The sequence below is a fragment of the Notamacropus eugenii genome, chromosome 1 (assembly GCF_028372415.1).
Source record: "Notamacropus eugenii isolate mMacEug1 chromosome 1, mMacEug1.pri_v2, whole genome shotgun sequence".
In the NCBI taxonomy this organism is placed as follows: domain Eukaryota; kingdom Metazoa; phylum Chordata; class Mammalia; order Diprotodontia; family Macropodidae; genus Notamacropus; species Notamacropus eugenii.
In genome coordinates, this window is record NC_092872.1 from 1493214 (window position 1) to 1521086 (window position 27873).

At 43.9% G+C, this 27873-nt stretch overlaps 1 protein-coding gene across 2 annotated transcripts; it reads left to right on the forward strand.

Annotated features, from left to right (window-relative positions):
* The first annotated feature begins 968 nt into the window (after positions 1–968).
* LOC140530280 (inter-alpha-trypsin inhibitor heavy chain H4-like) lies at positions 969–26915 on the forward strand. Of its 2 annotated transcripts, XM_072649743.1 has the most exons (20): positions 969–1051; positions 1781–1941; positions 10121–10225; positions 10384–10546; positions 10775–10885; positions 11410–11538; positions 12272–12388; positions 12628–12796; positions 13353–13478; positions 16283–16464; positions 16785–16970; positions 21458–21597; positions 21884–22038; positions 22272–22328; positions 23580–23639; positions 23971–24150; positions 24736–24916; positions 25220–25371; positions 26069–26168; positions 26668–26915. In XM_072649743.1, the coding sequence occupies exons 1-20, from the start codon at positions 974–976 to the stop codon at positions 26750–26752; spliced, it is 2637 nt and encodes an 878-aa protein (XP_072505844.1). In that variant the 5' UTR covers positions 969–973; the 3' UTR covers positions 26753–26915. The 2 variants fall into 2 exon arrangements, with proteins under 2 accessions (XP_072505844.1, XP_072505853.1); XM_072649752.1 differs by lacking the exon at positions 22272–22328.
* The last annotated feature ends 958 nt before the right edge of the window (positions 26916–27873 follow it).

Sequence of the window (27873 nt, forward strand, 5' to 3'; positions counted from 1 at the left end):
GGCAATAAGGACTGAGGAAAGGCCATCAGTTTTGGCAATCAAGGGCTCATTGACAACTTTGGAGAGAGCAGTCTCAGTTGAATGATGAGGTCAGGAACCATATTGCAGAGGGTTTAGGAGAGAATAAGGGGAGAGGAAATGGAGGCACCAATTATGGAAATCTTTCTCGAGTGATTTAGGCACAAAGAGGGGTAGAGGTACAGGGTGACAGCTACTGGAAATGTTCAGATAAAATGAGAAGTTTTTTAAGGACAGGGGAAGAAGCTAGCATGTCTGTAGTAAGCAGAGGAGCCAGCAAAAAGAGAAAGATTCAAGTCTTAGGGGATGAAGAGCCACTGAGAACCTAGAACCTAGAGAGCTTCCCTTGTGAACTACTCCTGTGAGTTGGGAAGTGGCTCCTGGTGTTATAGATATTTCTGAACAGATGTGAATTGAATTGATTTTGATACTAATCTCTCCTTAATTTTTACTGAGTACACAGCTTCTTATTTCCTTTTTCACCTTCTCCTCTCCCTTGGTGTAACTCAACCCAAGTACTGGAGTAAAGAAAGTTGTATTGGGTAGGCCCAGGAAGGGGAGGTCTCTGGGTGAGATAGTCTGAGCCCATAGGGCAGCCCTCCCTCCCTCAAAACAAAGTCAAGTGCAAGTCATGTCATCATTTCTCTGGTGGCATGGTCTTAGGCAACGAAGGACGAACACACAGGGCAAAGAGGAGCTATGCTAGGTCTTCCACTCTGAGTGTGTAGGGAAGAGGGGAGGTATTTCCCAACAGATCAAAGGCCCTCTGGGAGGTGGGTATTGGCAGCTTATCCTGAGCTGTTGGCTGCATTTGGCTAGTAAATACATATTACCTTGGGACCAGCTTCCTGGAATCTATAGGAGTAGGGGGAGGGAGGGGAGCCAGGGGAGGACTGGGAGAGAAGTGAGTTACTGATTCTAGATCCTGGCACCTCCCTTTCCTTGTCTAGTCAAAATGGAGCCTGCAGCTCATGCCCTGCTGCTCCCCATTCTCCTTCTTCTGGCCTCCCTCAGCCCCATCAATGCCCAAGAGGTATCTATATGTGCTCATAAACATGTATGACTATATGTTTATGAGAGTGTGCATGTACAAATGTGTGAATGTGGACATTTGTGGACATAAATGAATATAAGACAGTATGAGTGTGTTTTAGGGGACTTGGGGGAGAATGTCATGGACCTAGGAATAGATATCTGATAATGACTGTGTTCCAGATATCAGTAGTGGTAAATACCCCAGGAGTTTAGGGGGTTGTCTTTACCTCTCTACCTCTGTAGAAAGAATCAGAGCAGAACTTCCACAGAATTTGGGTAGATGGGGGAGGTCTGTCTATGAACAGGGAAAGGCTTTGGCATAAACCCTGAACACGTGACTTGGGTTTAGCTTTCTTATTGAGAGAACTGCAATCCCTTAAGGCAAAGGAAGGAAATGTTCTGAAGGCTTCACCCCCTGCCCCCAAACACTTCCCATCTTTTACCCATTATGCTGCTATTAGCCCTTGACGAGAAATTATAATAAAATATCATTGCAATTTTCCCCAAGTCACCCAGATCTAGATTTCTAAAACATCCCAGCTTTCTATGCCAAAATATGCTCCTGATTTCTCATTCCTCGACTGTAAACTATATCACATCTGTGCTTTGTTACCTGATGCTCAGAGCATACAATGGGATTTGTGAACAGACTAGTCAGGGTTAGTGAGGGGGAAAACTATCAAATATTCTTCCATTTTGTTTCCCTATTCTGGCAATCCTGTTCTAGGATGGCATTGATCTCTACAGTCTCATTGTGGACTCCAAGGTCACAATGCGCTTTGCCCACACCACCATCATCAGCTGTATGGTCAATAAGGCAAAAGAGGCCCAAGAGGCTATCTTCCAGGTGGAGCTGCCCAGAAGAGCCTTCATCACTAACTTCTCTATGTAAGTACTGTTCTTGGATTGCCTACTTCCTCAAATTTCCCTCCTGTCCCTGACATCCCATCAGCCCACACTCCAACCTCCTTTGCTCCATATTTTTGTCTATGAAAGGCTTAAGAAACAATACTTATGACCTAATGTATATACACCAATATTCAGAGTATGGATAATGAGTAGAGCGAACTTGACATCTTAGTACAAAGAGATAGATATATATGACTTCATTTCACTCAAAGTGGTTTTGTGGGATAGGACTCACGAGTGGAGTGTTGCATTGCAAAGCCTACCTTGTTCAAAAGAGATGGATCTGAGAGTCTGCATCTGCATGAAAGTTTGTGAAACCAGGGTAAAAATCTTGGTGCAGAGTATTTGGATAAGGAGGATAAGGATATACTTATAAGGAGTATGAAGATATATATAAGGATAAGGAGTAAGAAGGGGTAAAGAAAAGTGATGCTGCTGTGGGAATTGCTAGAGACTGCTCGGTCAGATGGAGAGTATGGATGACGCTTCCTGAATTATAATTGCTTCAATCACTGCAGTATCTTACGGTTTAAAGAACATCATCCACACGCTCATTTATGCCCAATTTCACCTTGTTAGTTTCATCCCACAGCTGTTTGAGGTATGTGTTGCAGAAGGTGAAGTGGCTTGCCCAAGAACATCCTGTAAGAAAGTGCTTTGATTGATCTTGAACACAGATCTAATTCTAAGTAAAGTGTTTTTTTCCTATCCATGAGGCAGCCTCCAGGACACAAAACTGGTATAGAGGCAAGTTAGAGTCATGGTAAAGGATGCCAATTGTCTCTACGTGTTCAAGATGGGGTTTTTTTCTGCTAGGAGCAGACTATCTACAAAATTCTTCATTTGCCTCATATTTTTAATCAACTTGTTCTGTTCAATATTCCTAACAATGATTTGGATGAAGACACAGATGCCATTTGTCACCTTTGCAGATGGTAGTGACCTGGGAGGGATAGCTGAATATATTGGACAGCAGAAGACTCGAGATTCAAAATGGTCGCTATGGCTTAGAAAAAATAGGCTGAGACTAACAATATGAAACTTAGTGAATACTTTGAAATGAATACTTTGAAACTTGAATAAAAATAATCAGCTAAACAAAGGCAAGGTGAGGATTAAATGTTAAAAAAAATCATCTGAGATTCCGAGATCAACAGAAATAACATAGTAGCCCAAAATAATGACATCCTATTCAGCTATATTAGGGGAAGCATTGGTTCCATGATGAAGAGGAAGGTAATTCTGTCTTTTCCTCTGGAGAATTGTTTCTACTTCTGGCAACCACATATTGGAAAGAACATTGATAAGCTGATACATAGCTAGAGGACACAGGATAGAGGAAGAGGAGAAGCGCATTTAGGGTTAGGGTTAGGAAGGGAAGGCAAAGAGGAAGGGAAGGGAAAACTCAGGCACATTAATGTGTCAAAGAAAATGAGCAGCCATTGAAAGATGCAGGAAAAGAGTGGTTAGAGAGTTAGGGAGGCAAAGCATGGAAGTGTACTGTCTTCGAAAGGAAGGAAGGGGAAAGCATGTAGGAGAACATAAAATTATAGATCTTAGCTGAAGGGGACCTTAGAGACAATCTGATCTTACCCCCTCATGTTATAGAAGAGAACACCGATGCCCAGGAGTTAAGTGGAGTAGGACAACAGGAGGCAGGGAGGGGCTGAGTGTGTATGTATGAACCTATCCAGAACACAGGCTCTTCTCCTCCCTTTCCCCACCCCCACTTTGTGCTCTTTCTCCTCCTGTCCTGGAGTTGGTTTCCAAACATTTTTTGCAATGTTTGCAGTAGATAGAGAACTCCTGGTCCATTCTTTCCACCTAACCCAGAGCTACAAAAGGAAAGAGGGGGTTGAGGGGGAAAGATAAGTAACTGAGATAAGTAACAAAAGAAAATGTGGCAGGGCATTGTCAAGGATCCTTTGGGGAAGGACAAAGAGGAGAGCTCAGTTTCGAGACAGAATTTCCTCTGATCAGGATGGAATAAATGATGCCCCTACTTGGGGGCAGAAGGGTAGACTCAATGATTTTTGGATGTCCTTTTAATGTTACTCCTCATTCCCTAGGTCCCACAGGGGTGGGGGACCTACGGCCTCAAGGCCACATGTGGCCCTCTAGGTCCTCAGGTACAGCCCTTTGACTGAACCCAAACTTCACAGTTTGGCCATATTTGAGGCCTCTGATTTTATAACTAAACTGGCGTGGAGCTGGGGAATTAGGGGGAGGAAGGAGAGTTCTGTTGGGCCTGTGGTTCTGTTGCCTGTAGAGCAATTCAGCCTCTCTCCAGGATGGGCAATAATTTAAGCTGCTTGCAAATGAGACCAAAATCTTGCCAGACCTTGACCCAGCAGAGATACTGAGCCTCAGGCTGGGCCGCCATCAGCCTGCCAGTCACATGCAGCATAGATGCTGGCTTGGTGTGGATCCTCCAGGTTGGGGACGCCCAACCAGATCTTCTGTTGGTCAAACCCTTTTACTGTATAATCTCTCTTCCCTTTGACTTCAGAAACACCATTCTGTCATGGTTCACCTGCCTCTCTGTGTGGAGCTAGAAATAGACTATAGAAGGATGAGTCGCTCTCCTTCATCTATATGGATGTACTTGGCAAAGTGTTTTACCAATGTTATTTCATCTGGCAGTTAAGTGACTTAATGGAAAGTTTGCTGGACTTGAAGTCAGGAAGACCTGAGTTCAAATCCTGTCTCTGATAGGAACTAGCTGTGTGACCCTCAGTAAGTCATTTAGCTTCATCTGGAAAAATGAGAGGGTTGAACTTAGTGACTTCCAGGGCCCTTTCCAGCTCTAAATCTGTGAGTCTGTGATCACAAGGTCTGGTCATGTCTCTTCTTAACTTGTTTTGTTGTCTAGGGTCACATAACCTCTCTTAGGCTGAGGGTTTTTTGTTCTTTGAAACAGGAAATTAGGGAAATGTTTGCCTTAAGCTTACCCACAGCAGAGGTGCAGTTGGAGGGGACCAGCATTCTCTCTGAACCCTCAGTTCAACCTCCAGATAGACATAGATCCAGGCCCCAGAAAGGAATTTCCACTCTAAGAAACCTTAGAGATTCTCTGACCTAATCTCTTCATTCCACAGATGGGGAGACAGAGTCAGATAAGACAAAGAACTTGTAGACAGTCTTGGTGACAAGCCTGAGAAGATTTCCTGCTCTCCTCACTCCTTGGCTCAACTTTGGCCCCTAGTTAAATGATAATCTCAATTCAGGGGAGAGGCCAAGCCCAGACTCCTCCATGCCTCATCCCTAATCCTTGTCTGGTTTTGAATTCTGATTTTGCTCTAGATCGTAGACCCATCAAACCAATGGCCCTTTTGTATCTGTTTATATGTTGTTTGCATGCCAGTCATTTACCAGGCATTTTCCTCTATGCAAGTAGATTTCCACCCCCACCCAGGGAAGAGACCCAAAGACTTAGTTATTCTAGAAGCTAGTTTATCAGTTCCTTTGTATTTGGAGCTAATAATAACTCATGCTGTATATATTTGGCATATGCTTTTTTTTGCATTTAGTCTTTCTTCTTTGAATGTAAGATCCTCGGGAACAGGGACCCTGTTTTCCCCTTTCTTTACATCCCAGCATTTAGCATTGTATCTGTCACGTTGCAGGCTCTTAATGTTTACTGAGTATAACCAGCCTCTCCAAATTGGCATATCATCTTCCCTCTCATTGACTTTGCATTAGCTCTATACCTTGCCTAGAATCTCTCCAACCTTATTTCTACCTCTTAGAATGTCTAGCGTCTGTCCTCTCTCCCTTGGTCTCAATTAGATCTATTGTATCCAGAATGATGGTGTATAGTTGTAACTTAGTGAACAGTTGTACAACCCTTGGTGTAGGCCATGGGTACCGTCTTGCTGAGTATCACAGGTCCCATGTGCCTCAGGGACAGTACAGTCCACACCAGCTCACGTTTTTGCCTTCTGTAAGGCAATGGAAGACAAGATATCAATTTGCAATTAACCAGCAAGGAAATAGAATATATATTTTACCCTCCAGGTACAAATATATTCTCATCATCAAAGAATAGTCTTATGGGGTCCAGTGAAAGTCTCTGAAATATGGGCAGAAGATTCTCTCTATGCGCATAGACCAGTCACTCAACTCTGCAAATGGGTACTTTAAATGGGTGGATCAGAAATAAACACTGTTATCTGAATTTAGACTACAGTATGTTGAAATGTGGTTCCAAACTATTGGAACATTATAGGTCTAATACCCACTCCCACCCAGGCAAGGGGCGGATAGCTTATTTTTTCTTTCCTAAGGGACAGCCCTGTGCCACATGCTGCCTACCAGGAACATAACTCCTGATTATCTGAGAGGCTGTGAGATGAAAGGCTGTGTCCCTTCATAGGAGACTTAATTCAGTTGGTTACAGAGACTTTGAATGGGTGAGGGAGAGAGAGGAAGATGGTAAGAGAGATAGTAACAGAGACATTGACAGAGGCAGAAAGACAAACACAGAAATAAACCCCACATGGAGACTCCTGTTTCCCTTATCCCATCTGCCACCTTCACTGTTAAGTCAGCTCCTAGAGGAAGGCTTCCTCACATTTTCAGAGTTCTAGGAATAACCCAGGAACTTGGGTTATTCTTCTAAGTGGGAGCTTGAGCTGCCATTGTGTTCCATTATGTTCTCCCCAATATAAATGCCAGTTACAGTTAATATATCTCCCATAGCATTGTTTGACTGAGCAACTGGTGCCTCAGTGTCATTTAACCAAATAACATCAATTAGCTTTTACAAAAATATATTTATTGAGAAGATGTAGAAGAACAAAATTACAAAGTATTCCTCCAAGCCGGGGCACAGTCTCCCCATTCCACTTCAGTTCCCTGGGGAGAGTGGACTCACACTGACAATGCTTACCCTCACTGATCGATCCTACATTACCAATGATGGATCACCACTATACCATATCTGGGACGTTTTCCAACTCAATTTTAACTCTCTCGTTTTATAACATGCAAGCGAATAACTTTTCATGGCCACATAGTTTATTAGACACGGAAAAAGTTGGAAAGGTAGTAGACAAACGTTCCATGCCTAGATTACTACATCCAATTGTCTCCCAATTCCTCCTATCACAACTTCAGATCACGACAAAGGAATAAAGGAATAGGGGTGCTGCCTGTGTGTGTGTGTGTGTGTGTGTGTGTGTGTGTGTGTGTGTGTGTGTGTCCTAGACCCTAAGCCTGGATGGACCTTAGAATTTAAACAGCAAGGCAAGGGTGATGAACCCTTTGTGTGCCTTCCCTCCCCTACGTTACTGCTCCTCTATATTCCAGTCCCCTGCAACCTGGATTTTGCCTCAATAGCAGTGATCCTGAAATCTTAATCAGTAGCTCATATTTCTGCTCCAGTTTGGAACTCAGCTCTATCTACCCCTGTGATGCTGTCAGTCCAAGAAGTCTGGTTCCTAAGTCTCTATCCCATATCAGGCAGTCTTTCTAGAATGAGGAAATTGTTGGTAACTTTAGGGGAAAAAAGAAGTCAAGTACACCCCAGTTCCATTCATCCACTGGACAGCCAAATTAGCTTTTGACTTGAAAGGCATAGTTGGAACAAATTTACAAACAATTCCCCCTAACCTGAGAGCTATAATCCCACATCACCTCAGTCTCCGGGTTTGGCTCACTTCATATATAGCATCATCCCAATGAGTTCCAAGTCCAGAGTCCTTCCTGGACTCTAGTTCTGACACCCTGGCTCCTCAAGTCTCCTTGAGAGGTTCTTCCCTTCCTAGCATGGCAGCAGCATTCAGCCTGGGATCCTCCCTTCAAGATCATCCTGGCTCCAGTCTGGGTACTTCATCGCCTTTGCTTAGAACTGAAAAAGAACTAACGAAACAGACCAAAACCCCAAGCCCAATTCTTCAGGCTACAGGGCCTAAAGAGAGAGAAAAGTGAACCACACATCGGAAACACTGCAAAGACTCTTCCAGTTTGGCAGCTTTAAAGATACAGCATGTTCTGGCGACGCAAACCAATGAAAAGAGGCTCCTCCCTCCGTCTCCTCCTGTCCAGTGGTAGAAGAATGCAGGATGTCTTCTCTGAGAAACAGACGCCTACTATCTACCACATGGGTGCTGCTATCTTAGGTGATTTGGGCATATGCAGCAAAACCCTTAGAGTGTTATATTATTTTCCCATTAGCAACTCCCTACTGAACTGGATGTCCCCTAGGCATCTCAAACTCAAATGTTCAAAACTGAACTCATTATCACTTCCCTAAAACCCTTCCCTTTTCTCAACTACCTGATTTCCACTGAGTCATCACCAAACTTCCACTCAGTCCCCCAGGTTTGCAAATTCAGAGTAATTCTTAATTTTGCCCTCTCCCATCTTTCCCACATCCCACGTCATGTCCTATCAGTTGTCAAGTCTTATCCATTCTACCTCCACAACATCTCTCCAATTGGAATCACGGTCAATCTTCTCTCCTCTTGCACAGCTACCACCCTAATTCATGATCTCACTCCCTCTGGTATAATAACTTCCAATTGATCTCTCTGCTTCCAGCCTCTTACCTCTTCCATCTGTCTTCCACACAGCTGTACAATTGATATGACTAAAGCACAGGTCTGTTAGGGTAATTATCACCAGGCATGTGAGCAAAGGCACTAAGATGGGGAAGGACAAGGTGAGATTAGGGAACGGTGAATTTATGTTGGCTGCAGCTGGACAGATATGTGGGAGCCAGAGTATGGAGGATCTTGAAGGATAGGAATGGAAGTTTTTCCTTTGTTAAGTCAGCAAAAGGGAGCCATTAAAAGTTTCTGGAGACAAGGACATATTAGGAAGATTAGTCAGTGAGCACATGTGGGATGGGTGGGGAAGGACAAGACTGGAAAACCATTTAGGAGTCTCAATACGCACTGATTAATCACTCCCTACGTATCAAGTACAGTGGTCAGTACTGGAGTTCCAAAGATAAAACTGAAACAATCTTTGTCCTGGAGATATTTACATTCTTTCAGGATAAGAAACACATAGAAATATAAAAGTATTACAAGGTAAATACAAAAATTTCAGGGAGAGCTCAGTTACTGGTGTTGACCTGAAAACTTTGTTAAGAAAAGGCAACATGGCTAAATGCATACATTTTATGATTTAATTAATTAATTGATCAATTCCCCATAAAGAAAACAGTCACATAACGCTATGGAGTCAGAGGTGACTCTGACTACCTAGTACAGAAATCATCTGTCTTAAGTACATTTTGCCATGAGAAAGAAACTCTCCTAATTAAGCAAATCATAAATTCAGTAAGACAGGACAATTAACAAAGCAATGTCAGTCAGGTCTTGAGATTCCAAGCTGGGTAAACATATGTCCCAGGTGGTAAGGAAATCCCACCACTAGTAAGTGGCAGGCTTCCTGCCCCAAACAGATAACTGATGCAGGAAAGGGCAAACAATGTTCAATAGAAACCCAGGATGCCTATTTTTTCTTTACCATTAATATGCCATAACATGGTATGTGTCTATAGATAATAAGATACAAAGGAAAGTCCCATTATTCAAGATATGTCATAGGTTAAAGGTCTCCCAAGGAATGCAGAGTCAGCTTTGGCTGGCTTTTGCTGACATAGGAAGAGGCATTCTCTGAGTTTGCTTCAGAGAGAACAAAGAGATTATTCCAAAATTTTATATTAAACATTATCACTGGGGAGATCAGGAAGGGTTTCATGTAGGAAGAGACATTTGAGTAAAGCATTGATGGGATCCAAAATTTGCATGTAAGAGGCAAAGGTTGAGTAGGAGTTACGTTCTAGGGTGGGGCATGCTGGGAAACAGAATATTGTATTCACACAAAAGCAGAAGAGCAAATGGGCCAGTTTGACTGAAACAAGAGTTTTGTGAGGAGGAGTCTGGAGGTGTAGCCTGCAGTCAGATGGTGAAGGATTTAAAATGATAAATAGAGGAATTTGCATTGGAACCTTTCAGAACAAGGAAGGATGATCTGGGATAGTTAGGTTGCATCATGTACATTAAGAATTCAACCTTCTCCCTCCTCTGTCCCTCCAGTCTTTTCCCCTCAGCATCCCTGAGGGAAGGAGCTCCTTCCCCAATGTCCCCAGCTCTGGCTCCTTCCCTGAGGCCTCCCTATGCCCCCCTTCTCTCTTTCTCCTCAGGATTATTGATGGTGTGACCTACCCAGGGGAGATCAAGGAGAAGGCAGCTGCCCAGGAGAAGTACAGTTCGGCTGTAGCCAGAGGGCAGAGTGCTGGAATCATCAGGTAAGGTCTGTGGTAGGACTTGAGCTGGGGCAGCCCGGGGGTCAGAAAGTCCTGCCTGAGAGCACCTCCTGCCCTGCCTGACTGTGGCCATGGCCACAAGCTCCCCCTGCCCACCCTGTCTATGCCCAGCGGCACTAAGGAGCCAACCTCCCACCCAGGTCCACAGAGAGAACTCTGGAGCAGTTCCAGGTGTCTGTCAATGTGGCCCCAACAGTCAATGCCACCTTTGAGCTGGTCTATGAGGAGCTGTTGAAGAGGCAGCTGGGGAAATATGAGCTGATTCTGAAGGTCCGGCCCCAACAGCTGGTCAAACACCTGCAGGTAGGAGGATTCAACCCTAAGACTCCTCCTCTGGGAAGTCTGCCCTGATGCACTCATTCTACTCCCCACCCCCACCAGACAGAAGTCTGTTTCTCTCCCCTCACCCCCACTTCCCAACAAGGGTTCCCTGGGGCCAGAGGCTCTTCCTCCTCAGATCTAGGGTTCCCTGAGCAGAGCTCATTCCCTGCTCCAGACTCTTCTCATGCCTTATCCCCTTCCACCCCACAGGTAGATGTCCACATCTTTGAGCCTCAGGGCATCAGCTCCCTGGAGACTGAGAGCACCTTTATGACCAAGAACCTGGCAAATGCCCTCACCACAACACAGAACCAGACGAAGGTCAGATGCTGAGACCTGGGGGAACAGAGTCTAGGCCCCATCCTCCATTGCCCAGTCCTCACCCTATCTGATTTCCAGGGGCCTGGGGTGCTCTAGACTTACACAGATAGGGAAACTGAGGTCCAGAGGGAAGGTGACTTACCCTAGAGCCTAGTCTCCTCATTCCCCAATTCCAGTGCCTTTTCTCTGGGCTCAGCCCTAGGCTGGGTATGGGAAGGAATCTCTGATCCCCAAATGTGAAGGCCACAAGTCATAACAGGGACAGGTCACTGGGTTTGGGAAGGTCACTGGGATCACCAGGTTGTCAAACCCTGGGAAGGACCACCCAGTGAGCAGGGACCATTCAATTTTCCCATTGGTTCTTGTCTAAGGCCAGCCCCAGAGAGGGAAGAAGGAGGTCCCAGATTACCCACAATGTCACCCATGCTGTCTCTCAGCTTCCTCAGTTTTTGGGCCCTTGGAAAGGCTTGTAACTCCTTCTGGCTCCTCAGGCAAGTTCTCAGCTCCGAATTCTTCTCCTCCAGGCTCACATACTGTTCAAGCCATCTCTGGCCCAGCAGCAGAAGGAGCCTGGGAAGCTGGACACGATTCTGGATGGTAACTTCATTGTCCGTTATGATGTGAACCAGGCCACTGCTGTAGGGGACATCCAGGTGAGGGTTGCAGGGGGTTGGCAATGAGAACAGTGTACTCTGGGAACCCTGTGGGAAGGAGGCAGCTTTCCATCTTTTGACTCTAGCAGCACCAAAGACCTTCAGGGAAACCATCCATCCAAAGTGCTGAGGTCTCTACCAAGTAGCATTGTGGGGGAGACACCGGATGTGCAGTCCAGGCCCTGCCTTGAGGGTGTCCCCAGTCTGAGAGACATCTCTACCTTAGCGCATATTTCCATTTTATTTATGGACATTGCTTGCTGTATGTTCCTAAAGAAATTGTCTCCTGTGCCTGCCTCTTAGTGTTTTCCTCTGAGTAATGAGCAGTTGTACTCAATGGTCCCATAGTCGCTTCACCCCAATGATGTGAATCCATGTGATCTGTTAAACAGTGATAATAGCCCTTATATAACCTACCTCAGGGGAGCTCTCTTTTTAAATATTCATATGTCATAGGCACGTGAGCCGTTAAGATTGTCAGGATAATACTGAGAGATCAGGGTAGGTGTTGCTCAGTTGGCAGGCCTTGGGTAAGATTTATAGATGCTCCTGGTCTGAGAAGAAGGGAAGGAGAAGATAAAGAGGGCAACTCACTAAGCTTAATGACCCCTCATGTTTTGTCAGAGTAAGGAAGGGTGGTGGCAACAAACGAGTCCAAAACTACTCTTGGCTAAGGTGAGGAGGTGGGAAATGGGATGTGTAGCTCTGACCCATGGCTGTCCCCACACTGCAGATTGAGAATGGATACTTTGTGCATCACTTTGCCCCAGCAGAGATGTCTACACTGTCTAAGAATGTGGTCTTTGTCATCGACAAGAGTGGGTCCATGTCTGGTAGGAAGATTAAACAGGTAAACGGGTCACTTCAAACAAGGGAGGACTCACATTAACCACAAGTCACTTCTTTGTCCCTCTGATGCCCCTTCTCTCTCAGCCTCAGGCCCAGAGATGACCCCACCCCTGCCACCATGTGTCAGAGAAGGGTCTAGGTGGGAAGAGAACCACATCCTCTAGGCTCAAGTTCCTATTCTCTCAGCCCCATCTCTGCTCCATCTCTCTTTCCTGCTTTCTGAGTTTCCTTTCCTCTTAGACTCAGGAAGCCCTGGTAAAGATCCTTAGTGACCTCAAGCCAGGAGACCAGTTTAACTTGGTTACCTTCAGTGGGCATGTGAGCCAGTGGAAACCAACACTCCTTCAGGCCTTAACTGAGCATGTGGAAGAAGCCAAGAAATTTGCCCACCACATCCAGGCACGTGGATGTGAGTAAAGAATAAGGGCCCCAGGGGGTGGGCAATATGGCCGACCTCATGTCTCCTACCCTGGCTGCTTATTTATTTTCTTTTTAAAAATATAATTAATTTATTTGCTTTCAGTTTTCAACAATCACTTCCATGAATTTAAAATTTTTTCCCCTTCCCTCTCCTCTCCCTCCTCAAGACGGTATCAATCTTATATGGACTCTACACATACATCACCATTAAACACATTTTCACATTAGTCATGTTGCACAGAAGAATTAAAACAAACGGGAGAAATCATGAGAAAGAACAAAGCAAAATTCCAAGTTACTCTCTGTTCATGGAAGCAAGCTCCTGACCAGGTCCTGAAAAATGGTCAAATTATACTCTAACCTACCATGGTCTCTTGGCCACCCTCCATTTCTGACTTACCTCTCAGCTTCCGGCCTCCATCCCTCTCTGCTGTGCTTCTGCTCCTGGACAAACCAACATCCCTCCATCCCTCTCTTCCTCCCAGGCCTCCCTGTCTCAGTTGGTACCAAAGCTGAGGCAGGGATGAGCAGATTTCTCTCCCCAGCAACCAACATCAATGAGGCCGTCCTTGTGGCTGTGAAAATGCTGGATGAGAGCAACAGGAAGGAGCAGCTGCCAGCAGGGAGTGTCTCCATGATCATCCTGCTCACAGATGGGGATCCCACTGAGGGTGAGGTGGGGGTGGGAAAGATTCTTACTACTTGGTCACCAACTTCCTGGGGGATTCCTTAATGGTCCATGTGTCCTAGGAGCTCTATCCAGAACAAGAGCTCATCCCAAGATGAGAGCAGCAGTTTAGGGGAGACAGAGGAGGAGCAGACCTGGCCCTACCCTCAGAATGTACACAGTCTAGGAAAGAAAGAGGAGAATGAGATCTGACCCTTGCTCGCAAGGAATTCTGAGCCTGAATGAGGAGATGAGATGCACATGACAATAGAAGAGGATGAAAGAAGGCAGGGAGAGGGCTCAGGAGTGTGGTCCTCCTCTTCTCAAGCTCTTTAGGAGACTGGAAGAGGGGTGGCAAAGTTAGAGAAGATCTCATGCAGCATGCTTCAGAGAGTCAGGAGTCGCTAGGTGCAAGGCCATCATGCCACTAATTGTCCAGATGGCCTTGGTCAAGACAAGAGCTCTGGGCTTCAGCTTTGCTCTCTTCTATCTAAAAGAATCAAGGTTGTTCAAGGTTTGAGGGGGAGAGCATTATGGAGGAAATTCCTGCTCACATAAAGGTAGAATCATATAAGTAGAGTAGAAACTGAACTGGCTGGAAAGTGAAAGCACCACCTCTTATACTACCTGGGCAATTTATGGCAAGTCCCTTTGCCTCCAAAAGCCTCAGCTTTCCCAGAAAAGTGAGAAACTTGAATTAGATGGCCTCTAATGGCTCTTTCTTCTCTTGTTCTACCACTATCCTTCTCTCTTTCCACCCCACCTTCAGCATAGTTTAGATTTTGGAAACACAACTGTTGTCTCTATAAGAAATCAAAGGTTAGAGTTAGGGCTCTGTGTTAAAGTATTCCATGAAGCTGCATATTTGAGGCACAAGGAAGACTATGCTTGAAATGCACAGTGTTGGATTTAGCATGGAAGGGTTTTCCTCAGTGTGGCATCAGTTGCTTTCACTAAGCTTTTGCATTTCTCCTGAATTTGTGTTTGCATGTCAAATTTCCTATTCAGCTCTAGTCCTTTCATCAGAAGTGCTTAGAAATCCTCTGTTCCGATAAATACCCATTGTTTTCCTTATGGGATTATACCCATTTTTGCAGAATACCTTACTCTTAGGTGTAAGCCTAAATCTTTCACCTTTTGAAAAATTTAGATGACAAGATATCCTCTCCTTTACAGGAAAAGCTGCTAAGTCTTGTATGATCCTTTCTGTAGTTCTTTGGTACTTCAATGGGTTTTTTTTTTTTTTCTGGATATTTGCAGTGTATTCTTTGATATAAGAGTTCTAGCTTTGGGCTATGATATTACTGGAACTTTTTCTTTTGGAGTTTCTTTTAACAGATGATTGGTGGATGCTTTCTATCTTTACATTGCCCTATGGTTCTAATAAATTTTTAGTAATTTTTTAAAGAATTCCTTAAAATATAGTGTCCAATATTTTTAAAATGTGCTTTTCAAGGAGTATGATGATTCTGCAATGAACTCTCCTTTAACTGCTTTCTAGGTCTGTTGTTTTCAATATTAGACAGCTTACATTGTCTTCTATTTGTTCCAATATTTTTTGCTGTATTGTAAAGTTGCTGGATTCTGTTTGGTCTATTTAGTTTTTAGGGAAGCTCTTATTTGGGTGAGCTTCCCCATTTTGTCCTGTAAGCTTTTTATTCTTTCCAATTCTTTCTTCTAGAGTTTTTACTTCATTTCCCCCCTCCTGCTTCATTTCTTTCAGGTATTCATGCAGTCCATGTGGCATGTTCATTTTTCTCCCTCTGGGTATCTGTTGTTATCAAGTTACTTTCTTTTTCTTTGGTGGGATTTCTAGATCTGATGCATTTTTTTATAGTAGCCCATGTCTTCTGGGGTTTACTCATTTCTCCAGCTTTAGTTCCTGAATTGGGGCTTTGTACTAGCCTCATGCTAATTGTCCTGCTGAGGTGGTTGTTGTTTTTTTGGAGGGGGGGAGTGGTCTAGGAATTGGTCCTGCTTGAACCCACTCTGAATAACCTCAGTTCCTATGCTGATCTCCTCCCAGAGTTAGATACTCCCCACTCTCTGATCTTTGGAGTTCAGGTTTCTGAACCTCAGGCCATTTCTGGCATCTCAGAAGAAGTAATTAGGGATCTCCAGAGCCCTGGGGTGTCCAGGTTCCAAGCCATAATCCTAGTGGATCCTGCTCCACATACACAAGTCACTGCTGCTCCTCTTGGGTTTTTTTGGGGGGGAGCCCAATACTCTTAATGCTTCCAGACAGAAAACATTGCAGGCAACACTGGTCTCAGGGTCTTCTCTGGTCCCACCGGGAGACTACTGGTTTGTCTGCCTATGCCAGTGGCCTTCTTTCTTATTGCCCATGGGCTGTTGACCAACTTTTTCTATAGTTCTAGGATGAGTCCAGGCACTTACTGAAGTTTCTCACTGGGTTTGTTGATTTTTGTTCAATCTGGAGCCAATTTCAGGTTTTTGCTGGAGTATTTTGTGGGAGAGCTGGTGGGTCGACTTCTTCACTCTGAAGTGGGGCTGTGGTGGAGGGAATTCCTGTTCATATCAAGGTACACAGGAAAGAACACTCGCCATGAGGAGGACTTGTATTCATATCCTACCTCTGATACTATTTGTGAGCCATGACAAGTCAGTTGACCTCTGTGGGCTTCAGTTTCCTCATCTATAAAATGAGGGGTTTAGAGTAAGGAGTTAGTCTCAGAGGTCCTCCCAGCTCTGACTTCCTATGATTCCAGATTAATATTCACCTGTTGAATGACTAACCAATACTTCTCTCTTCCTTCCCTGCCCATTCATTGGCCTCTGTTGCTACAGGGGAGAGAAATCCCCAGGAGATTCAGGAGAATGTGAAGGCAGCTATTGAGGGCCGCTACTTCCTCTATTGTCTGGGCTTTGGCTTTGATGTCAGCTACGCTTTCCTGGAGAAGCTGGCCCTGGAAAATGGTGGGGTGGCCCGGCGCATCTATGAGGACTCAGATGCTGACTTGCAGCTCCAGGTACCAGCAGCTGGGGAGACTTCCCAGGGCAGTCATGAGTACCCTTTATGTGTGGGATGCTATGTCAGGTACTGGGGAATGGAGGAGTTAGAGGGGGAAAGAGGAGCCCCCAGCACCTTGATTAGAATTTGCCACTTGAATCTTGTGTGACTATGGAAAAGTTCCTTCTGTAGACTTTCTCTTTTTTGTCCAAGGAGGGAGTTAATTGGACTAGACCATCCCTAAAACCCTGTCTATCTCTAAAGTGCTAGAGATCCTAGGCACTGGGATCCTGCCCACTGTACCTCAGTCTGCCCTCACCTCTCCCCTCTCTCCCAAAGGACTTTTACCAGGAGGTGGCCAACCCACTGCTGACCATGGTGAAGTTCCAGTATCCAGAAAATACTGTGGAGCAGCTCACTCAGGACAACTTCAGGGTCTTCTTCAAGGGTTCTGAGCTTGTGGTGGCTGGGAAGCTCCAGCCCCAGGTCCAGGATTTGCTCTCAGCCCAAGTCAATGCCCAGTCGGTGAGTGAAGCCCAGAAATCCTTAGATGGGAGAGCCTTGATCTGAGAGCCAGGAGACCTGGGTCCTAGTCATGGCTGTGCCTCTGCCTGAGATTAATCAATCTATTCACTATCCAGCCTTTCCTAAGCCACAAGAATTTCCTTCCCCTCTTTGTACCCAGATATGTGCTCTTCATTGATGGCTTAGTGTAGAGAGAAACAGGGGTAGGTCCTATTCTTAAGGAGCTCAAAGTCTTGGGGGAGAGGGATGAAAGGAGATGACAGAAGGACCCAGGCCCAGACTTCAAGGAGTGGACAGTTTGGCAGACCCAATGGAGCTCTTAACCTTGGGCAGCTGACCTTCTGTGAGAAGGGAGTAGAAATTGAGCCCTGTCTTTAGCAAGCTGAAGGAGACAGAGAAGGAGCAGACCATTTCTTTTTTCAGAGAGCTTATAGTCTGAGGGAGACAGCACTCCCCAATAAATCCACTGAAGAATGACAAAGTAGAAGCAGTCAGTGGCTACAAAGTGTAGCATGAAGTCTAAAGAGAGAGAAGTCACTGTGGAAGGGGGCAGATAACAAAGGCCTCCTTGGAGAGAGAGGATTTTTTGAAAACTAGTAGGATTTGGAAAGATAGAGGAAGTGGACCTAGATCTTGGAGGCCAGATCTTTGCCCAGTAATCATCACTGCCTTTCCTAGAACACATCATGAAAAAATGTTTGTGAGCGTTTAGAAAAGGAAGAGCTAAGAGCAGTAAGCTACCAAATACTAAGACCACTAAGTAAAATCACTAATTGTAGCGTGGGTTAAGAGTAGGTGCTATCAGGCTGACTTCAGCTTCACTGGTGGGGGGATGTTGTAGATGGGGCTCCTACTAGGTATGGGTTGAATTTTATGTACCCTGAAGTCTTTTCCAAATCTGAGATTCCATGAATAAATGACATTCTCTGTAAGAGGAGACTTAAGGAATTATACACGTAAAATCACGCAAAACATATTTCTACATTAGCCATGTTGAAAAAAAACACAAACAAAAATAAAAATAAAGTTGATTTTTTAAAAGTGTGCTTCAATCTGCATCAGAATTCATCAGTTCTCCCCCTGGAGGGAGATAGCAATTTTCATCATGAGTCCTTTGGAATTGTCTTGGATCATTGTCTTGATCAGAGTAGCTAAGCTTTTCATGGTTGATTATCCTTACAATATTACTATTACTATGTACAGTGTTCTCCTAGTTCTGCCCACTTTATTTTGCATCAGTTCATATAGGTCTTCCAAGATTTTTCTGATAATGTCTTGTTCATTCTTTCTTGTAGAACAATAATATTCCATCACAACCCTTTACTACAGCCTGGTCAGCTGTTCCCCAGTTGATGGGCATCCCCTCAATCTCCAATTCTTTTCCTCCACAAAAAGAACTGCTACAGATATTTTTTATATATACATACTTTTCCCTTTTCTTTGATCTCTTTGGGATACAGACCTAGCAATGGGTCAAGGGGCATACATAGTTTTATAATCCTTTGGGTATAGTTCCAAATTGTTCTTCAGAATGTTTGGACTAATTCACAACTCCAGCAACAATGCATTAGTGTCCCAATTTTTCCATGCCACCTCCAACATTTGTCTTTTTTTTCTGACACATTAGTCAATCTGATCATTGTGAGGTGGTATCTAAGAGTTGTTTTAATTTGCATTTTTCTAATCAATAGTGATTTAGAGTACTTTTTCATGACTATGGATAGCTTTAATTTCTTCTTCTGAAATCTGCCTTTTCATATTCTTTGACCATTCTTTTTAGTTGGGAAGTGGCTCTTATTTTTATAAATCTAACTCAGTTTCCTATATATTTGAGAAAGAAGTCTTTATCAGAGAATCTGGCTGTAAATTCCAACCCCCTTTCTTATTTTCCTTCTAATCTTGATTGCATTAGTTTTGTTTATGCAAAAACTTCTTAATTTTATATAATCAAAATTGTCCATTTTACTTTCCTAATTCTAATTCCCTCTATCTCTTGTTTGGTCAGAAACTCTTACTTATCCATAGATCTGACAAGTATATTTTTCCATACTCCCCTAACTTACTTATGATATCACCCTTTATGTCTAAATCATTTGTCCATTGTGACCTTACCTTGGTATACAGTGTGAGATGTTAATCTATACCTGCTTTCTGCCAAAGTGCTTTCCAGTTTTCTGAACAATTTTTGTCAAATGTTGAGTTCTTACCCCAGAAGCTTGGATCTTTGGGTTCAACAAACACTAGATTACTTTGGTCATGTACTGCCATTCATAATTTATGGAATCTATTCCACTGCTCCACTACTCTGTTTCTTAGTTAGTAGCAAATTGTTTTGATGATTACAGTGACTGTAACATAATTCGATGCCCAGGAATGCTGTGCCACCTTCCTTAATGTCGTAAAATTGATTCTATTGACATTCATGACCTTTTGTTCTTCCAGATGAATTTTATTGCTATTTTTTCTAATTCTACAAAATAATTCTTTGCTATTTTGATTGGAATGACACTGAATAAATAAATTAACTTACGTAGAAATGCTATTTTTATTACATTGTCTTGGACTACCCATGAGCAATTAACATCTCTCTAGCTGTTTATTTATGTGAAGAGTATTTTGCAATTATGTTATTTAATCCCTGGGTTTGTCTTGGCAAGCAGACTCCCAAGTCTTTTCTATTGTCTGCAATTATTTTAAATGAAATTTCTCTTTCTATTTCTTGCTGCCCAGTTTTGTTGGCAGTATGGAGAAATGCTGATGATCTATGTGGCTTTATTTTATATCCTGTAATTTTGTTGAAGTTAATTATTTCAATTAGTTTTTTAACTGATTCTCAAGAATTTTCTAAGTATACCTTATATTATCTTCAGAGAGGGATAATTGTATTTCTTCATTGCCTCTTTTCATTCCTTCACTTTCTTTTTCTTGTCATTGCTATAGCTAGCATTTCTAGCACAATATTGAAGGGTAGTGCTGATAATGGCCATCCTTGCTTTACTCCTCATCTTATTGGGAAGGCTTCAAGCTGATCCTTATTACAGCTAATACCTGCTTTTGGTTTTAGATGGCTATTACTTAGCATTTTAAGAAAGGTTCCCTTGATTTCTATGCTTTCTTATAGTTTTAATAGGAACAGACGTATTTTGTCAAAGGTTTTTTCTGCATCTATTGATATAATCATATGATTTTTGTTGTTTTTGTTATTGATGTGGTCAATTACGCTGGTAGATTTCCTAATACTGAACCATTCCTGCATCCCTGGAACAAATCCCACCTCGCCATAGTGTATGATCATTGTCATATATTGCTGTAATCTCCTTGCTAGTATTTATTTTAAAATTTTGCATTGATATTTATCAAGGAAGTTGGTCTATACTTTTGTTTTGTGTTTAATATTTTTATTTAATGTTTCGAGTTCCAAATTCTATCCCTCCCTGAGACAGCAGGCAATCAGATATAGGTTATACATGTGCAATTATGCAAAACATTTCCATAACTGTGATCTTACACAAGAGAACTCAAATAAAAGAGAAAAAAATGAAAGGGAAAATAGCGTGCTTCAGTGTGGATTCAGACAATATCAGGTCTTTCCCTGGAGGCAGATAGTACGCTTTATCATGAGTCATTTGGGATTTTCTTAGACTTAGACCATTGTATTGTTGAGAAGAGCTGTCATTCACAGTTCTTCAGTGAGCAATATTGCTGTAACTGTGTACAACGTTCGCCTGGTTCTGTTCTCTTCACTATGTATCAGTTCATGTAAGCCTTTCTTTCTAGGTTTTTCTGAAATCATGCTGCTTGTCATTTCTTATAGCACAATAATATTACATTGCAATCATACACCATGTCTTGTTTAGTCATTCCCCAATTGATAGGCATCTCTTCATTTTTCAATTCTTTGCCACCACAAAAAGAGCTATTATAAATATCCTTCCCTTTTTTTCTTTTGGATATCTTTGGGATATTGCTGGACCAAAGGGTATGCACAGTTTTATACCCCTTTGGGCGCAGGAATTGGGGATGTTTGACCTGGAGAAAAGAAGGATAAGGGCATAATGACAGAAGAGAGTGATTAAGCTGCTTCTGCTTAGAGGAAATGTTGGTCTGTTCTAGTGAGGAAAGAATCTGAGCTTTGCTACTTACCCCACATGACTTTGGGCCAGTCATTTAACTTTCATTTTCCTCATCTGTAAAATGCAGATGGAATAACAAGTTACCTCTAAAGTCCTTTGAAATTCTAAACTCTATTGGCCTATGAATGGTAGAAGTATAAAATAGCTTTTTGTTTTATGATGAATTAAAATGGTGAAATTAAGTTAATGGAGCCAACAAGCCAGTCAGCAAGTGCCTGGAAGATGGCCTGGAATTGCCGTTCAGGCATGCTTTGATGACGTTCTGTGCAGTTGGAGGAAAGGGGAAAAGTGGCTGGGGCTTGAACAGAGCCCCAGGCAACTGCCTGACCTCACCTCCATCTCCCCTCTATTCAGCACACCCAGAACTTCACCTTTGAAACAGAAGTAAATGTTGCAGACAAGGAGAAAGTCTTCCAGAGTCCAAAGTACATTTTCCATAACTTCATGGAGCGCCTGTGGGCATACCTGACCATCCAGCAGCTGCTGGAGAAAGCGTGAGTGACTCTTGTCCCTGTGACCTTGGGGAAAGCATTGAGGATCTCTGTAGCTCATCTGGGTCACTGATACCCATGAGTGAGGGTGCCCTCCTCCTGGGTAATCTTTCAGTCTGATTGTAGGGTAGAGGGGGGATAAGGGATCTGGGTGGGTCTGTTATATCCTGTAAGGGAGAGAGAAGAAGCCCACTGTCTCATTTCCAAAGCACTAGATGCTAGAGTAATGAAACAGAAAGAATGATTGATGAGAGGGAAAGAGGCCAGCGCTGATGGCCTCGACCTTCAGTGTTTCAACCTCAGGTGATAGGCAGAAGAATCTGGAGTCTCGGGCGTTGGACCTGTCCCTCAAATTCAGCTTTGTCACTCCACTCACATCTATGGTGGTCACCAAACCAGAGGGTCAGGATCAGGCCCAGGTGGTTTCAACGCCAGTGGAAACAGGTGAGTGGTGGGTGGGTGATTGGGTGGGGGTTTCCTGGAGGTCAAGGGCATTCCTTGAACCAGACATTTCTAAGTCCTTTAACCTTCATTGCCAGGTATCTGTTGCGCCCCCATTTCTGCCCCGCCCCAAGGGCTCCAGTGCTCTATTTCTCTGACAGCTTGGCCACACTAAGGGCTTTGGGGCAGAGTCAGGGAGAACCTGGGAGCCAACTTCTCTTTCCTATTTTTTTCAGATAATAGTCAGTCATTTTCATTTTCACAATCATCACAAAATGCACGGATATCTCAAGGTAAAGACTGGATTTCCTGGAGCAGAGCTTAGGGGATACCAGTGACTGTGCAACCAGGGTTAGTCTAGGGGTTAGATCTTAATGTGAATGAATTCAAGGAATAAGAATTGGTTGTCATGTGGGCCACATTGTCTCCTGACTCAGGCCTCAGATTAAACCCTAGCTTTGAATAGCCTGAACTCTTAATTCAGGCCCACACTATACCCAGAATCCCCCCTAGCAGCAGCTCTGACTGACTGAAATATTTCCAGTGACTGAGATCTTACTCTATGTAACTGGTAAGAAAGGGATCCAATCAAGATATTGTGAATGGTTCTATGGAATCCATACACTGTACTTAGAGATGGCTAGGTGACCCAGTGGATAGAGTCCTGGGCCTGGAGTCAGGAAGACCAGAACGTCAAATCCAGCCTCAGATATTTACTAACTGTTTATTCTTGGGCTGTTCACTTAACTTGTTTGCCTCAGTTTTCTCATCTGTAAAACGGGAATTAAAAAAGCAGCTACTTCTCAGGGATGTTGTAAAGATAAAATGAGATAATATTTGTAGGACATGGTGCCTGGCACATAACAGGCATTGTTTAGTCCTTTCCCTTCCCACTTGCCTCAGCATATATGTCCTGATTTCTCCCTTAAAGGGGTCTTCATTCACCCTTTTCCAAATCATTTAAGATACTGCCTCTTGGGGCCCTTGGCAGAACAGCCCAGGTCATTTCTCCAAGCTTTACATATGAGGAAACTCAGCTGAGGGAGACGTAACTGATGCAGCCAGTCATAGGGTAGGTTATTGGCAGAAAGAGGGATTTGACCAATGTGATGGTAAGGTTGGGAAATACCACAAATCGTTGGGCTCCTTGTCGTCTCACCTCAGCTAGAAGAAAATACCTAAAGACCGTGTTGGTTTCATCTGGATTACACAGGCTCAGTGAGGGTACTGTGGTGTATGAACCAGAGCTGACTGCTCTGGGGAGATGCTGAAGAAATTTTATAGCTAGTGTCTGTGCATGGGGTGGGGAGACACTCTCTCTGGAGCAGGTCATCCTCCATTCTCTGGAGGCTGAATCCCAAGGAAGAGTTCTTGGTCAATGGTTGAGCTATCATAGGACCCTGGTGTCCTTCCTTTGGAGAAGGGCCTCAGTAGAGGAAACCCCTTCTCTCTGGGACCCTCTCTCTGGGGCATCAGAACAGACCTGGCTGCATTCCCTTGTTCTCCCTTCATCCCGCATCCCCTTCATGTCTATCTCGTTTCAGACTCAAAAACCATCAGGAGCAGGTTAGCCTCCAAGTCAAGGACAGCACTTCGCTTTAAAGGTAAGGTACCCCAAGACATTCAGAACAGCCGTTGCTACCTAGCTTTCTGGCGCCTTTGTTTCTCATTTCTTACTTATGTATGACCCCCTTCAATGCCAAATGCAGGCACCTCAAGGACCCTTGTTATGTATCTTCAGATCCTGTGGTTGGGGAGGATGATGTTACATTGTTACACAGACCAGTGTTACATTGGTCTAGTCATTCAGTCTTTCTGAGCCTAACTTTCCTCATGTAAAATGGACATAATGATACTTTGTAGCGTATAGATCACAGGGTTGTTGTGAGGAAAGAATTTTGTAATGTTCAACTGCTATTGGTTTGTACTCCTTAGTTCACAGTCGTCACAAAACGGATCTGGAAGAATCACGTCACTCAGTTCTCTCCTCTCCTGGACCAATGGAAAGGGGCCCTCATTTCATCTTGTCACTGCCCCATTTCCAGGAGGCCTTGTGTGTGGATATCAGGGCGTCATCCCAGATTCCTGTGAATATTCTCTCTGATCCCATCCAAGGTGAGGAACCACTCACCACTTCCAACCACCACACAGTTTACATTCCCTTAGTCTTCTCCCCGTTGGACCAACTTGATCCATGTCGGGGAATCTATTCTCCCTAAGACTAGGGCAAGGCTTGGGGAATCAACTCCTACTCTGTCTCCCCTCCACTGGGGCTCTCTGAGGAAAGGCCTAGAGTCAGTTCTCCTCTCTCTTCCATAGCATGGCTAAACATAGGGGTAGGTATAGGAGGGAGAAAAGAAAGACTGGCTGACTTGAGAAACTGACACTATCCATAAGGAGTCCCAGGTCCACTAGAGGAGGCAGGACTCCCCCCTAGAAAAAGATTGTAGGACCTTTACAAAGATATATACAGATAGACACCAATGAGAATAAACCAAGCCTGAAGGAAGAGGAGAAATGCAGGGGAGATCAATCAGGGCTGAGAGGGGCATCTCCAGCAGGCTTCCCCAAGGGGACTCTAACTTCCATGGGGAAGGTTTTCCACAGGGACATAGTTAATCAGCATGGGCTTCCTAGAAGAGGTGACTAGTTGGTGCCCTGAGGGCTACCCTCAACTCTTCTGATCTCTTGGGTTTCCAGGCATTGAGCTGACTGGCCAGTATGAGGGGAGCACAGATAAGTTTGTCTGGCTCCAGGTGAGCTATAGGACTTCTGAGGTGAAGGTACGTGTGAGCCAGGACAGCATCGTGGTGACTCGTGGCAATGGTGGGAAAAGCTCTTCTTATCAGTGGCAGAAGACACTGTACTTGGTGATGCCTGGGTAAGCCTGGGGATCAGGATCAGGATCAGGATCAGGGAGGGCCTTTAACCCAGGCCTGGTCAGCTCCTCGAACCAGCAGAAATGGGCAGGATCCACAGGTGCCAGACCTTGAGGCCCCTGGGAGCCTGTGAACTACAGCCAATCCCTGCATTTGGGGTGGAGGGCAGGGTGTCTTCACTTGGACATCTGCTTCCCTTGCACTTGGAGAGGCAGAAATTCCCCTTTCTGACTAATGTGCCCCAGACTTTGAGCTGTCCCCCTGGGTCTCCCATCTATCCTGCTTAGGGCTTGGTTTCTCCATAGGCTGAAGCTGACCTTGGAAAATGGTCTCTTGCTGCTCAGTGACTCAGACAAAGTCACCATTGGCCTAGTGTCCTTGGGCCCTCCCACTGCTGGACTGCGGCTCTTTCTAAATGATCCAGGTCACTTCTCCAGCCAGGCCAGTGGAGTCCTTGGTATGGCCTGAACACTATCCACAGCAATCTGTGGCTCCCTGCCACCTACTTCTCTGTGCCCCTACCTATAAGCTCCACTTCTGAACCTCCATCCCCCTTTCTGCCCATCAACCTTATAAACCCCCCATCCTATGACCACAGTCTCCTTTTAACATGTTGTAGCCTTCAGAGCATTCCTTACCCCTGCCCATCACCTGCCTTCTATTCATCCCACTTGAAACCATTAACATTTACCTTCTTCTGTTCCCCTTTTCTGATCCCTTTCTAGATTCAGTCCAGTCTGATCATCTCCTATCTATCTGACTACCCTCTCTCTGATTATCTGCCCCTTTGATAATCCCCCCCAAATCTGAATAGTTATCCCAATATTTCAGAAAAAAACTAATAAACCCTTATCCTAATATACACTTAAATCTTACCTCTTTATGGGAGTCTGAATTTCATTTCTTCTGCCTCTGTTTATCTCTTTTCCAGCTTCATGTCATATCTCTCTCTTCCCTTCTCTTGGTCTGTCTTCCTCTCCCTCTCCCTCTCCCTGCAGATCATTCTGTCTCTGTTCAGATGTTTCTTTCTTGGCCTGTGTGTATGTGTGTGTGTGTGTGTATGTCTCTTTGTGTATCTCCTATTGTCTGCTTCTCTATCTCTGTTCCATTGTGGCTCTTTCTCTAACACATCCCTCTGGCCTTTTGCTTCTCAGGTCAGTTTTACCAGGACTTGCAGTGGGATCCTGCTGGACAGAGCACGGCTGAAGGCAAAAGGGAGCTGAATGTGAGGGGAAAGACATATACAGTCACCAGGTAACATGGAACAGCCTACTGAAGCCAGAATGGACAGGAATTGAGGGTGCCTGAGTCAATCCCTCCCTTCTACTCCCTCCCAGTGCCCAAACACAAATCTGGCCACTCAAGGTGGTGGTGGCACCTTTGGCCAGGTAACTTCTGAAGATCTGAGCCAATGAGAGGGTACCTTGCCACCCCTAGATAATCCTAAACTCACAGATATTCCAGATAACAAGATGTGTAGAGCCTAATTCTAATCACATGGAATAGAAAAAGCAAACTAAAGAAATAACTGGATATGAAAAAGAGAGAATTAGGGAAACAGGCAGAAATCATTTTAGAAAACAGATCATTCTAAAACTGCAGATAACTGAATAAAAAGATGATTTGAAAGATAGTTGAAAATGAAAAAAAAGATTATAAAATAAACAAAACCCTCAAATATTTGACTGAGGATTTTGATTAACACACTCTGTCTCTGTCTTTCTGTGTGTGTCTCTCTCTGTTTATTTCACAGAAAGCCTGGGATGGATTTTCGAGGAAGCAGAGGACCTAGCCCACTGCCAACATTTCCATGCTGGTCTTTGGAGCAGCCCTTATAAGGGGAAGATGAATGGCCAGCGCTGCTTTCCTCTTCTGGTCCCCATGCCTGGTGCAACCCAGGCCAGCCAGAAGCTGCCCCTGCCCTTTGTTATTTGTCTATCTGGGACAAATGGGGAGGCAAGAAAGGTAGCAAGATGTAATAAAACAGAGGTCATGTCAGTACTATTCTGTGTGATGTCTCTCATTTCCCGGGGACCAGTGGAAGAAGGTATCCCTAGTCACTGAATTCCATAATGAAGTATGGAGTCATGGCAGACCTATCTCAGGGACTTGCCCTGGTTCAGTTTTGGATGGCACTCTTAGATCTGTAGAATGATAAAAAGCTAGAACCTTGGGATCATGTCATCTCTGTGGTAGATGGACTTCTGAGGGCACTAGATTCAACCTGGGTTTGAGCAAGAATCTCTTTTACAATAACTCTGAGAAGTGGTCTTCTAAAATTTGTTAAAGACCTCCAGGACAGGTTGCTCACTACTTCCCAAGCATATCATTCCATTTGGGGATGATCTGATTATAAAGTTTTTCCTTCTAGTGAGCCCAAATCTATTTCTCTGCAATCTCCCTAAATGAATATATTCATATATTCTAGTTTTGATTCCTCCAGATGCCCTTCATTTTGTCAATAGTCATACTAAAATATGGCATCCAAATTTGAATATCCTACTCTAGAGCTTCCAATCTGCTAAAAAAAAAAAATCAAAATACATTTACATAGCACTCTTATATGGACCAAGTCCTTTCCCCACAGCAACCTTTTAAGAGGTACCATCCCTACATCTTTTTTTTTTTTAACCATATGCTCTTTAGTTCTAGCTTGTCCATCAGCAGCACTTGATCAGTTGATTTATTTATTTTTATTCATTTTTTTCATAATCACAATGAGAAACTTACTTGTGATTATAAGATAACTTTCCCTGATTTAATGACCACATTGTCAGTAATTACCTAATCATTTTCGGTAACTGATGGAAAGCATAAACCTGCCACAGTTGGATTCCAATTGGTCTTTCTAGGTTTATTTCTTATTGCTCCCATTCATGTGCTTTCCATTTCAAACTGGCCCACTAGTTTTCCCCTGATTTTAACATTCCATTGAGAGGAAGCTGTGGAAAGCTGACCT